At 49.3% G+C, this 12,891-nt stretch overlaps 6 protein-coding genes across 6 annotated transcripts; 4 read left to right on the top strand and 2 right to left on the bottom strand.

Annotated features, from left to right (window-relative positions):
* Positions 1-103: 103 nt before the first annotated feature.
* Positions 104-1,401, bottom strand: PSV08DRAFT_368078 (uncharacterized protein; the record flags this gene model as incomplete). The annotated part of the gene is made up of 3 exons (XM_066093135.1): positions 104-504; positions 602-1,164; positions 1,217-1,401. The coding sequence occupies 3 exons, from the start codon at positions 1,399-1,401 to the stop codon at positions 104-106; spliced, it is 1,149 nt and encodes a 382-aa protein (XP_065949771.1).
* Positions 1,402-2,322: 921 nt separating this feature from the next.
* On the top strand, positions 2,323-4,019 carry PSV08DRAFT_368077 (major facilitator superfamily domain-containing protein; the record flags this gene model as incomplete). The annotated part of the gene is made up of 6 exons (XM_066093134.1): positions 2,323-2,438; positions 2,475-2,571; positions 2,757-2,914; positions 2,953-3,499; positions 3,552-3,767; positions 3,837-4,019. The coding sequence occupies 6 exons, from the start codon at positions 2,323-2,325 to the stop codon at positions 4,017-4,019; spliced, it is 1,317 nt and encodes a 438-aa protein (XP_065949770.1).
* A 191-nt stretch (positions 4,020-4,210) lies between these two features.
* On the bottom strand, positions 4,211-5,593 carry PSV08DRAFT_347268 (uncharacterized protein; the record flags this gene model as incomplete). The annotated part of the gene is made up of 3 exons (XM_066092789.1): positions 4,211-4,653; positions 4,747-5,395; positions 5,450-5,593. 3 exons carry the CDS (start codon positions 5,591-5,593, stop codon positions 4,211-4,213), a joined length of 1,236 nt encoding a protein of 411 aa, XP_065949769.1.
* Positions 5,594-6,225: 632 nt separating this feature from the next.
* On the top strand, positions 6,226-7,608 carry PSV08DRAFT_265193 (histidine phosphatase superfamily). The gene is made up of 3 exons (XM_014229222.2): positions 6,226-6,344; positions 6,399-7,354; positions 7,541-7,608. The coding sequence occupies exons 1-2, from the start codon at positions 6,265-6,267 to the stop codon at positions 7,348-7,350; spliced, it is 1,032 nt and encodes a 343-aa protein (XP_014084697.2). The 5' UTR covers positions 6,226-6,264; the 3' UTR covers positions 7,351-7,354; positions 7,541-7,608.
* A 575-nt stretch (positions 7,609-8,183) lies between these two features.
* PSV08DRAFT_265166 (uncharacterized protein) lies at positions 8,184-9,707 on the top strand. Its single transcript, XM_014229223.2, has 2 exons — positions 8,184-8,409; positions 8,467-9,707. Exons 1-2 carry the CDS (start codon positions 8,322-8,324, stop codon positions 9,408-9,410), a joined length of 1,032 nt encoding a protein of 343 aa, XP_014084698.1. The 5' UTR covers positions 8,184-8,321; the 3' UTR covers positions 9,411-9,707.
* A 725-nt stretch (positions 9,708-10,432) lies between these two features.
* PSV08DRAFT_368074 (glycoside hydrolase) lies at positions 10,433-12,799 on the top strand (the record flags this gene model as incomplete). The annotated part of the gene is made up of 1 exon (XM_014229224.1): positions 10,433-12,799. The coding sequence occupies one exon, from the start codon at positions 10,433-10,435 to the stop codon at positions 12,797-12,799; it is 2,367 nt and encodes a 788-aa protein (XP_014084699.1).
* Between the last annotated feature and the right edge of the window lie 92 nt (positions 12,800-12,891).

Genomic DNA, 12,891 nt, shown 5'->3' with positions numbered 1-12,891 from the left:
ATTTGTCTTGAATCATGACACATCCAATCGTCATCGTGTTGGTTACATGCACATCCAGCAATCTCACAATCTAGCGCTGAACACACACAAAAGGACTTCATTGTCAGTACTCAAACGTGGCAGCAACCTTTTCCTCAAATGGCGTCTCGTACGGAGGCTCAGCCTGTGGCGTAATCCTCGCAACATGCCTACGTGCGCCATCATCCCAATCCAACAGCGCCGAATGCGCAGTCACACGGTTATCCCACACCACCACCGTGCCCGGCGCCCACTTGACACGCACCTGAAAGTCCTGACCTTTGGCAATGTGATCGTAGAGGAAGTTGAGCAGGTACTCGCTCTCCTCCTTTTTGAAGCCGACAATGCGCCGGCTGAACTGGGGGTTTACGAAGAGGGCTTTTTCGCCCGTGGCAGGGTGCGTGCGGACGAGTGGGTGGATGGAAGTGACGGGGTCGCGGCGGACGATGCCGCCTCGTAGTTTGCTGCTTTCGGCTTGTTCGACGGCTGTGTGTCGTATAGTAAGTTAGTTTACCTTGCTTTCCCTTTTCCTTCTTTTGGTATATGCGTGTATGAAGTATGTGTAGTAATGAGAACCACTTGCCTGAATGCACAACCTTGAGTCCATGCAACCTCTTCCTGAACTCCGGGCTCAATCGTTGATATGCCGCGGCTTGGTTGGCAAATAGTGTGTCGCCGCCTGCCTCGGGCCCATCGAGAATGTACAGGAAGGTTGTGCCTGGGGGCTGCTTCTCGTATGTGACGTCGGAGTGCCAGGCGACCGAGTTTGTGCGCTCTTCGAAGAAGTCGCGGACGGAAGTGTCGTCTGTGCCGCGGTGGACGAGATGGACTTCTGGGTAGCCTTCTGGGGCGCCCGAAGTAGGGTGGATGTGGTGGCGGCCAAAGTAGCCACCAATTTCGAGGGCATCTTTGATGGGGATGTCGGCGAAGTCTTGGTCACGGAAGGCGACGACTTTCTTTTTGGCGACGAAGAGGGCAAGTTCGTCTTTTTGGGCGTTGGTAAGCTTGCTGAGTTGAACGCCGTGGACTTCAGCGCCCGTGTTGGCGGTTAAGTCGTTGACGGTGGCGTTTTTGAGGAGGTTGGGGAAGGTTGGGTCGGCGTCTTTGCCGTGCTCGACGTGGGTGAAGGGCTCCCAGGGTGGTAGTCTGGGTAAAAGGTCAGTGTCGGGAATGAGTTTCGAGGTAAGTCGGCGTATACTTTTGTCCCTTCTCATTGTCCCAGACAGGCAAGTAGTGAGGGTATTTGGCAGGCGAGTGCTTTTCAGTGCCCTTTAGCTCGAGTTCTTTTTGAAAGAACTTCGGGCCTCCTAGGCCAAATTCCTTGTATGCTCCAACACCAGACTTGTATTCTGTTGGCGGGGTTTCAATTACAGCTGGAGCCATTTTGTTCTTCGGAAATAACAGAAAATACCCTAGTTGGAAATCACTGTTGAGAATCTTGCAAGGCTGGATTATGCCATCTAATCTAAGTTCTTAAATATCCTTCTCGGTCGTACTAAGCATACCCGCAGCTTCACTTATCCAGCTGCGATGGCAAAGCCGCCCAGCTGGCGAAGGATGAGGCTTGATAAGGACCCCGCTGCAGGTATCACAAGAGAACTTGATCGTCGCGTATCTATTCAATCAGGATGCGGTCGCATGGCATCAGAAATGGAGTGTATGGCCTCATCCTTGTGACAAGATTTAAGCTAGACAAAAGCGGCAAAAACTTTCCCAACAGCTGCTTGGCTCGTAGCATGTAAGACCCCCCCGTCTCGACGCCGAACCGGCATCTATATACAGACGTCAGTAAACGCTCCGACCGCGCCATCCCGGCTAGCCATGAGGGGATGTTGTTTAGCGGGCTTCTTACAATGTAACCAATGACGCAGAACTCGACACCACCAAGGCTGGCTCGATTGGTTGGGATAACACGACCCTTGTTTATTGTACGAGGATGCGACATTTGATTGAAGCCTTGCGTGCTCGAAGGGCACGTGATCACATACTCTATTACTAGCGTGGTCCCATCCGAAACATGACAACGGGAGATGAATGAGTGACAACACTCTATGGTTAGGAAAACTGCATCGACAGTCATTCATCATGTTCGTATTCGCTGTTTGCCCAAACTTTAATCATGTTCCAACAGGGTCTTTCGAGAACAAAGTTTCGGACGGAAGGGCGGAAACGGGATTGTAAACCACAGTCTTCCTAGCAAGCTGAAATCGCCTTCAATTTATTAAGCCTCGCACACAATGACATTGCGTAAAATTCACTCTTCTTCTGCGCTTGGGCTCCTGACACGGAGGATCTTGTTGAAAGATGGCTACTTCAAACCCGCTGGATAGCCTGGCTGCAGGCGACAAGGCCAGCTCTGCTGTAGCGGCAAGCATCAGCAAAAAGGAGACGGAAACTCACAAAAAACGTGGAAGAGAAAAGTGTGGTTCAACATTAGTGTCAGAAGGGGTTGCGAGCGACCACTACAAACCCATCACAGCATATGAGGGCATTCATCGATACGATCCAGACTTTGAATGGGGGCCCACAGAGGAGAAGCGTATCGTACGAAAAGTAGCTCATCCACTTACCCGACCACACCAACCCAAAAGTCTCACATTACCACCCTGCAGATTGACATGCGCATTTGTTCCTGGGTCTGCCTTATGTTTTTCGCCCTCCAGCTCGACCGCGGCAACATATCGCAAGCCCTCAGCGACAACATGCTTGGGGGTCTAGGCCTCAACACCAACGACTAGAACTATGGACAAACGATTTTCTACCTCTACTTCTTATTCGCTGAATTGCCGTCGCAACTTATGAGTAAGAAACTTGGGCCTGATAATTGGATTCCGATTCCGATTATACTGTGGAGTTTGGTGGGGAGCATGCGTGCGTTTCTGAGCGGAAAGAAATCGTTTTATGCTTGTAGGGGGATATTAGGTATGCTAGAAGGTGGTTTTTTATCCCCGATAGTATTCTCTATATGAGCTATTTTTACACCGGACTCGAGCTGCCGGGTCGCATGAGCGTGTATGGTGCAGTTCCCTTTGCGACAAATATCCTCGCTGCCTTTCTCGCATTTGGCATCTTGCGTCTAAGAGGCCACAACGGGATGGAAGGGTGGCGGTACCTATTCGCTATTGAAGGCCTCGTCACGGGTTGTATTGGTATAGCGTCGTGGTTCTATCTTCCTGCGAGTCCGACGCAGACGGCGACGAAGTTTTGGAACCCGTTCCGTAGGGAGAAGGGCTGGTTTAGTGAGAGAGAGGAGAAGATTATGGTGAACAGGGTTTTGAGGGATGATCCGAGTAAGGGGGATATGCATAATCGTCAGGGATTGAGTGTGCGGATGTTATGGGAGTGTATGAAGGATTACCATATGTTGTCTATCTATTTGATTGGCTTGTTATGGTTTATTCCGCGTCAGCCGTCTAATGCGTATATTACACTTCAGCTTCGGTCGCTGGGGTTTAGCACGTTTGAGACGAATTTACTAACTGTGAGTAACAAATCTTATTTGCGACCACTAGCAAACACAGACAAGGCGATAGATTCCAGCATTTGTCATTATAATGATCCAGATGATTTTCTGGACGTGGGTATCTGAACGCACTGATCAGCGTCTCCTCGTTGCTCTCGTATCGCAAGTCTGGTGCTTGCCGCTTCTCATCGCTCTCGAAGTCTTACCCGCGAATGCATCGCACTGGTCGCGTTGGGTCCTATGTACGTTGCTCGTTGGAAGCCCTTTCAGGCACCCTATCTTCATGGTCAGTACGATCATGTCCTAGAACGTGTATCGCCAAGATGATAAACCGCTGTACCGTAGGGGAAACTAGATTTTGATCGCGACTTGTATGTATAATTTGGTGCTATTTGTAGCATCGAAGCAGTATTATATTGTTCTCAATAGGAGAAGAGCTCGCATATGGGATGGAATGACGAGGGAAGAAAAGGAGACGTATTTGCTAACTACGACGGATAAAGGCAATAGGCGGTTGGAATCCCGATTTGCGCATTGAGTACGATGGTCATTAGGGGCGGAGAGAGAGAGAGGTTTCCTTGGGTGGAATCTTGGAGTGGTGAAACCCATGTAATTTAGTAAGGGATCATTCGAAGTCGCGGGCTGGGGATTCGCACCTATTGAGACCAGGGACGTTTGTGTAGGAGATGCCACCCTAAATTCACGATAATACTGTAGCTTTGAGGGAAATTATTCATCTTCTACCTCTGTTAAACAATTCAGATTCCTCGCAAGAATACCATCTGTGCTTAAGAATCCAACATCCGCTCTGACCTTCCCATGCAGATCCTCATCGTCTTCTTTAGCTTTGTCCTCATCATCCAGCGTAGCAGCCATAGCACTTGTATCCCCCTCGAAATTTTCTCTGAGCCTTATCTCGCAGGCAGCGCAGAGTCTTAGACCACAACTATCAATCTCTTCATTCTTAGAAAACAGAGATGACTGACGCTTACGGCAGGCGAAAACCGCAGGTGAGAAGCACATAGAACACCATCGTAGTAACTGCCTTTTAATAGCAGCGGGATCCTCCTCTGTAAGTAAATCATTGAGAATTTCGGCAAAGTCAACGGCAACAGTGTCTGGGTATATCCGTTGAATGTCATGACCCTCACACATTACAATCTGTGCTCGTCCTAAATAATCGCATTAGCAAAGATGTGATGAATTACCATAAATCCATAACAATGAAGTACAACACATACCTATTGTGCAAGATTGACACATACTAGTTTGACCATGCTTAGTCTGACCGCCAGCTATGTGCGTATATCCACATCCGTTCTCCCAGCGTATACAATACACGTCTTGCTCAAAGTAGCCAACAAAGCTAAATTCAGCCATATTGCAGAAGCTGCAATCAAGGATATTATCGTCTCCAAGACTGACATCGAACTGAATTGGATGTGTGAAACTAGTCTTCATCCGAATTACTTGGCCCCAGTTTCCAGCGGTGTCTTCAAGGATGTCTGGGCTTAGAGAGCGCGACTTTACTGGCTGTATTCGTAAAGCTTCTGGAGTAAGGTAGTTGTTGTACCGGGGCTCAAGAATACGCGGTGGTTTCTCGGCTTTGTCTTGCTCTTGATCTTTAGACGGAGGGGTCTTAGACCGCACTTTTTTCTTGCCTTTGATAGTTTTGTGAGTGGCAGTAGGCTTGGGGATGTTATAGAAATTGTGCGTCTTGCTCGTCTTATCCGTTCTGCTCGCCTTGCTACTTTGCAACTTTACGGGAACCTTCTTAGGGAATTTCACAGCGTGAGTCCTAGTCTTCTTAGGGACACGCTTTTCGTTAGACGGATCAAAGTTTCCTGACGTGTCCTGGTCCAAGAAAGTATATGCCCCTCTTTTTTCGGTTCTTTTGCGTAGGGTGTATGCGTTCTAGTGAAGTAAGTACATGTAAATATGTAACATGACTAAAGGAAAGGCACTAACCTGAGCATCGGGTATGTCAAACAGGTCTTCTTCAAATGGCGTTAGTGAGGTTCTTAGAGTGACGCTACCGCCTGTGTCAAGATCATGGGAAAGGTCGATGTCGATGTCGCTCTCTGGAAGGGATAGGTCGTGTATGCTGTCCATAGTATCCATATAACGAGGTGCAGGCAAGTGGAGTAGTAAAGAGATGACGATCAGGTAGAGAATTGGAAGCTTCCTGTCTTAATGTCATATAGTTATAGAGGCTAGCTAGCTTTAAGGTGAGTGGGTAAAGGGCGGTAAGCTACTGCTATCTTGCAAGCCCAGGTGAGGGAAATGAACCAGGTCAGTCTCCGGGCATAGGGTTTCCAATGAACAAGTAATGTCAACTACTAAGGGTCATGTTTACCTTTAGCATAGTCTTTGGGTTTACATCAATCGAACCCCGTAACTAGAAGAGAAGTATTGTAACACGGACATTAGTGATTAGACTGGACTGCCTTTCATACCAACATAGTCGCCGTAGCATCTAAGTGAGGTAGGCAATGGTAAGAACAGTGGTTTATTGTTCTGATGCATCCTTGAAGCCGTAGCTATCAGAAAAAAGGTATCGGGTGCGACCCACTGATATTTTCTGAATTTATCATGTTACCTGAGTGTTTCTATTGAGCTCTCCCAGTACATGGTTTGGCGATGGTGCCCTTCCTGAATGTGGCTAGTCAACATGGCGCTAACACAGGCCACATACAAAGAAACGAGCGGCAGTCTGTCCGCCAGCTCCTTGATACTCTTCGCTTACATCCCGCTATGAAGCTCAACAATGCGCCCCGTCGCCCATGGAGGGCAATATGGCGCGATCGATAAGACTGTTTCTGATCCGCCACGGAGAGACAGTGGATAACATTGCCCAATTATAGTAAGCACCCCATCAACTCGTCCTCTTCACAGCACTCGATGCTGACTGTTTCAGTGCCGGCAGTAGGGATTCAGCCCTTACCAATCATGGCTACCAACAGGCCATCTGTTTAGCCCGATACCTCCAGTCCCTCGGGCTGACCTTCACCCACTTGTTCTCGTCGCATCTGCAGCGGGCTGTGAAAACAGCCAGCAAGATACGCGAGGCTCAGTTGGCACCAGTAGGCGACAATGAGACTGTGAGAACGGCTCCCAAGGTTGTGCAGCTACCGGTGTTGGCGGAGAAAGATTTCGGATCGATGGAGGGAAAGAGATTCAACAACCATCCGTTTGAGACGGGCACTTCTGGCAAGGACCATCGTCGGCAAGAGAACAAGCCTACAACAGGTTTCGCGGACGCGGAATCGAAGGAAAGTATGGCACGTCGCGCAGATGCCTTCATCGAGGAATATCTTCTACCTCTATTCGACGACTCTTCTAGCAATTTTACCCCTGTTATTGCTATTGTTTCGCACGGAATCTTCCTCTCTACTCTTTGGAAGCGCATACTGTTGCGTATTTCGCGTCGGAAGGTATGTCTGTCTCATGGTATTAAAGGGACGGTACGACAATCGCTAGAGCATCTGGGTGGCTGGTCAAACACCGGCTATCTCGAGTTGTACTTCACAAGGACGGAAGCCGAGTACCACAGGTCAACCATGGAGGCGACTACGGCGCAAGTCACAATGTCTCCAGAACTGCGTACTGAAACTTTAACTGCGCCTCAAAACCTCCGCAATGGCCATATACCAAGATCTAGAGCAGAAGGTACAGCACAGCTGGTGATTGGTGCCCCGCAAGCCTCTAGGCCGCGTGGCCTACAAGGATGGTCTACGTTCATTCTCAGAGTCAACAGCAAGGATCACCTACAAGGCCTTAAACGCGCGCGTGGCGGTGTTGGTAGTTCACGGTACGACGCGTCACAGAGGTGCATCGATACCTTTTTCAAACGTCGTAAAGTCGAATGAGGGAGTAAGTCGAACCGTTTCCTCTTCCTGTTCCTTCGCATATGCAATGATGAAAAAACATTTTATCACAGACCTGATCGGAATTCGCTGTCGACCAAAATTTGTATCCAACTGCTGTCTGATTGCAACTACGATTTTCCGTTTCACGTTCATGTATCTTGAAGACACGGGCTAACAAGAAAAATTAAAGGTGCTAGGCGGAGCTGCCGTGGCTTGAATTAGCTCGAGTCACTAATAGATAACAGTGCACTTCTCTGACCTCCTAAACCTTCTTGGTTCATGATTGTGATCTTTTGTCGTGTCCTTATCATTATCCTTTCAAAAGGAACACTGCCGCGGCCCCGCTATCCACATGCGAAGCATACACTTAACGCCAGTTGCCGAGTTCAATCACTGCTCCCGGCGGTGTATCTGTTCAGTGACTATCCCACATGTGCGTAGGCGAAATGCTTTGATAATTTACAAGTCTCATTACATGTGCAAAGCGGTGCGTTCGTGTCACGCCGCCATGTTTGCTGAGTCGCCTTTCCGTGGAAAAGGCCCGTGCAGCTGCCATCACATCACTCACCGCACCATAACAGCATCTTGGCGGTCATGCCCTGCGCCCAAATAGATAAACCGGAGGGTTTCGGGTCATCTCCGGTGGCGGCGTGCAGGCGCTGCGCTACGATGAACGTAGTTGCGTGCGACATCGTGTTTCCCGGCGGCAGGTTTTGGTGGGTGGCTGGTACACGCGAGATCCCAGCCTCATCGCAACTACTCCGGCCTTGGAATAGAGTTTTCATCAATCTTTTCTGGTATTAAAACAAAGGGCCCCAGAGCTAATCTTGGTCGCGACTAAAATAAGTTCCAAATTCTCCGCTCGCTGATTTTCATTCTTTGGAAGTGAAGATTGGACCGTGAAATTAGCGCCTGGCTAATAGTAGGAGCGCCTCACGGGTCGTACGATCAGACTTCCACATTCGTTCACTATGAGAAGCCCTTCGGTATGGATGCTGGGTGCGATGTCGACGCGTGTACTCGGTAATGCTGTGCATAAAATCTATGAGATGAATGCAAGTAAGTTAACCATATACGTCCTGCTATTGTGAGGGTCAAGATTACTGACTTCCACAGCTACATCTGCTGTAATCCTACCTCCGTATCCATCTGGCTCAAGAGCACCTGTTCTGCTATCATCAACAGAGCCATGCGAAACACCAACCAACCCTTCGATTTGGTCCACAGCAAGCATTGTTCCATACCCGACTGTATCCCCAGCAACTAGCTCTTTTCCCACCCCGACAGCAGTATCGGTATCTCCCAGTTCACATGTCCTGGATGTACATCCTCTTACTGTTACGACCACCCCAAGCGGCACCAACACTCCGTCGTCAGCTTCTGGATCAGCCAGCTCCTCCCAAGTAACATTCACAGCCATTGTTGTGCCAGCTTCGACAGCCACCTATACTATAGACCTCCCGGTCCTTTCCTCCATATTAATCCCCGGTCTCACCCCATCGGCCATTCTGACACAAACTGCGACAACGAGTACTAAGGTCAGCCAGACTTTGTCCACTTCTCTTCCGACGCTTTCTTCTGGCTCCACTTCAAGTGCGCCGGCTACTACAACCACCTCAGTCGCGGTTGCATCCTCAATCTCAGCTACATCCTCGGGCTCAGCCATAACCTCAGGCTCAAATTTATCGTCTGGCTCAGCTATATCGTCCGGCTCGATTATATCATCGGGCTCGGTCACATCCCCAGGCTCAGTAACATCCTCAGTACCTTCTGGGACCTCTACCACTGAATTTCCTACCTCACCACCTTTTTCGTACAACCCCTCCGCTTCTAGGGGTTCTGCTACTCCTATATCGAGGCCTACACCAGAGCCCTCCAGTGCTATCGTTGCGGGATCTACATTAAGTACATCCTCGACACCCAGCCCAACCGCAGAAACAGAGATCCCACCTGCACCACCTGCACCAAGTGCTGCTGGAGCTCCTGGCGGGTTGAGCGGGAGAGGCAAAGAGAGGGTATGGTGGGTTGCTTTCTTTGTTCCTTTCTTACTTGCAGTTTAAACTGGCGCATTTCACATCGGCATTATGTGCTACGAGAGGTTACTTTGCGTTTCCTAGATTTGATATTCTCACGATGTCCCCGAAATCCTTTTACGGGCAGAGTTATGAAGAGATGGTTATACCAGGTGCTAGCACCATGCAGGCGTTTATGGGAGTGTTGTTTTCCAGGTTCGGTTGACGGACGAGGTGGACGAAGTGTGCATGAAATACTCAACGATAAGTTCAGAGCTTCTGGGGTTTACCAGATAACAGATAATATATGAATAAAGATAGTATATACGATAATAGGAGTTTTCGATGAGCCTTCTTATGTTGTATCAAAAATCGTAGATGCACTCATCTTCAATAGTTTGATTGTGTGGACAGCAGACGTTTCTCCGCGGCCATGTACAGCTGCAAGTCTGTGGTAGAGCTTCCGGAACCGCATCCTAGTTCCCGTGAACCTTTAGGAATTGCACACGATCTCCTGAGATAGTCCTAGTGTCAAGTACTACGAAGTATGGGAACCCGGGGTTACCAAGAAGCAAATAGCATTGCTGGTCGAAGATCTCGGGCTTGGAAGCGGGGGAGGAGCGGCTTCGGCTAGTACAGCCACCATTTCTTCCGTCAATCAAACCAGGAGCTACACACTATTCCTGTCACCCTCTTTGCTGATCATTGACACACCATCCAGTTCATGTCCCAGATTTGGTAAATTTTGGATAATTGATGGTTTTAGAAAATTAGTTCTAGTAGTTTTCCCAGAGACTAGCATTTATCGAGCTCAAGTAAACTCCACAGTCAGATGCGACGTCATCACTGACTTCAATGCCAATGACATAGCATCTCTCATTAACCATTGAGCCGGTACCTTAATATACAGCGACCATGTCGGGGGACATTTGTCCGCGGTACATCATTGAGTTTATGTACATCCTCCCACCGGCCCGCACACCCCGGTGGGAACGTACTTATAAGAACGGTGATACCTTGTCTATATCCTAGTATTGTCTAGATAAGTTATACTCGTGTTTCAATTTAAGATGCGCTCGCCTTTCTACAGCGCAGCCTCTCTCCTGGTTGGGTATATTCTATACCTTCCCAGTAGGGCTAACGGTCTTGCCCGAAGAAATGACACGGCACAGGCAGTGTACAAGGATGCTGCTGCTCCCATCGAGGACAGAGTTTCTGATCTTCTTTCGCGGATGACAATCGAAGAGAAAACAGCTCAACTTATCCAAGGCGATATCTCAAATTGGATTAACACTACCACCAATGCTGTCAACCAGACCGGTCTAGAGTGGAACTTTAGGGTCCGCGCAGGTCAATTTTATGTCGGCTATCCCATGCCCGCAGAGTGGATCAGCAATGGCATCAAGATTGGCCAGGAATACCTCAAGCAAAACACAACCCTAGGCATACCGGCCCTGGTTCAGACTGAGGCTATACATGGCTTACTGGTGGGCAATGCGACCATCTACAACAGCCCTATTGGTCAAGCTTGCTCGTTCGACCCAGAACTAATCCACGAAATGGCCGTGGCTATCGCAAAGGAGTCGCTAGCTTTGGGCATCAACCAGTTGTTCGCACCACTCGCCGACCTAGCACGCGAGTTGCGTTTTGGAAGAGTAGAAGAAACATATGGCGAAGACCCCTTTCTGGCCGGAGAGATGGCTTATGAGTACGTCAAAGGCGTGCAAAGCCTCAATGTAAGCGCTACTGTGAAGCACTTTGCAGGTTTCAGCGCTCCCGAACAAGGTCTGAATACTGGGCCAGTCCACGGAGGCGAACGAGAACTTCGAACCACATGGCTTCCGTCTTTCCACCGCGCCATTATTGACGCTGACGCTTGGAATATCATGGGAGCATACCATTCGTATGACGGCATACCTTCGATTGCCGATGGCCATCTTCAAGAGACGATTCTGCGTGACGAATGGGGCTACAAATATTGGCTGACTTCAGACGCTGGGGCTACGGATCGCCTTTGCTGTGCTTTCAAACTCTGTCAATGCAAAACTAATGATAAGCCAATTGACAGCGAGGCTGTGACACTGATGGCTCTCCCGAACGGCAATGACGTGGAGATGGGTGGTGGATCCTACAATTACGCAAACATCCCTCGCTTGGTGGAGGAAGGAAAGCTGGATATCGAAATTGTCGACAGGGCAGTTAGTCGCCAACTGCGTGCGAAGTTTCAGCAAGGACTCTTCGAACATCCATACCAGGGACTCCCTCTGGATGAAATCGACTCTGCCATTCACACCGACGAACATGTTGCACTTGCGCGGAAGTTGGAGGCCGATTCGATTGTCCTGCTTGAGAACAAGAACAACGTACTGCCACTATCGAAATCTGCCAATGTCGCCGTCATTGGCCCCATGGCCAACATTACAAACCTTGGCGACTACGTAGTATACCGTTCACAATATAACCCCACCAATGTCACGCCTTTACAGGGAATCCAAAAGGCATCAAACGGCACTGTAACCTTTGCTCAAGGCTGTGAGCGCTGGTCAAACGACCAATCCGGGTTTCCTGACGCAGTCGCAGCAGCCAAGGCAGCTGATGTCGCCGTCGTCGTCGTCGGAACTTGGTCGCGCGACCAGCAAGAACTGTGGCAAGGCCTCAACGCCACAACAGGCGAGCACGTTGATGTTGCATCGCTCAATCTCGTCGGCGCCATGGGCCCCCTCGTGCAAGCCATCATTGAAACTGGAAAACCCACAATCGTCGTTTACTCTTCTGGAAAGCCCGTCACAGAGCCTTGGATCTCAGACAACGCAGCAGGACTCTTGCAAATGTTCTATCCTGGTGAGCAGGGTGGAAATGGTCTAGCCGATGTGTTGTTTGGTGACGTTACACCTTCGGGCAAGCTTTCCGTTTCGTTTCCATACGATGTCGGAACTCTGCCCATCTACTACGACTACCTGAACTCTGGTCGATCGACTGACCCCGGTGCGATACTAGCAAATGGAACGCTCAAGTTTGGTCACCAATACGTCCTCAATACCCCGCAGCCGCTGTACGAATTCGGATATGGCCTCTCGTATGCGAACTTTACGTACTCCGACGCCAAGCTTTCTAAAACGGAAGCAAGTCCAAGCGATACTGTGACTGTGACTGTCAGCGTCACGAACACCTCGCCTGTCGATGGTAAGGAAGTTGTGCAAGTTTACGTTCAGGATGTCTTTGCTAGTGTTGTTGTGCCGAACAAGGAACTCAAGGGATTCAAGAAGGTGTTGGTCAAGGCGGGGGAGACGGTGGATGTCTCCATTGATTTGGATGTATCGAAGTGGGGGCTTTGGGATAGGAAGATGAAGTATGTGGTTGAAAAGGGAGATTTCATCGTTCATGTGGGGTCTAGTTCGCTGGATTTGAGGGGAAATGGGACGGTAACTGTTGTCTAAGTGGAGCATGATCGAGAGTCAAAAGATGGGGCTTTCTGCAGCACTTGTTTAAACTATATTCTTATATTGACTCCATCAGTAAGGTTGATGTG

This window comes from Bipolaris maydis, assembly GCF_028858645.1.
Source record: "Bipolaris maydis strain C4 unplaced genomic scaffold PSV08scaffold_2, whole genome shotgun sequence".
NCBI lineage: Eukaryota > Fungi > Ascomycota > Dothideomycetes > Pleosporales > Pleosporaceae > Bipolaris > Bipolaris maydis.
This window is presented reverse-complemented; position numbering and strand designations above follow the sequence as displayed.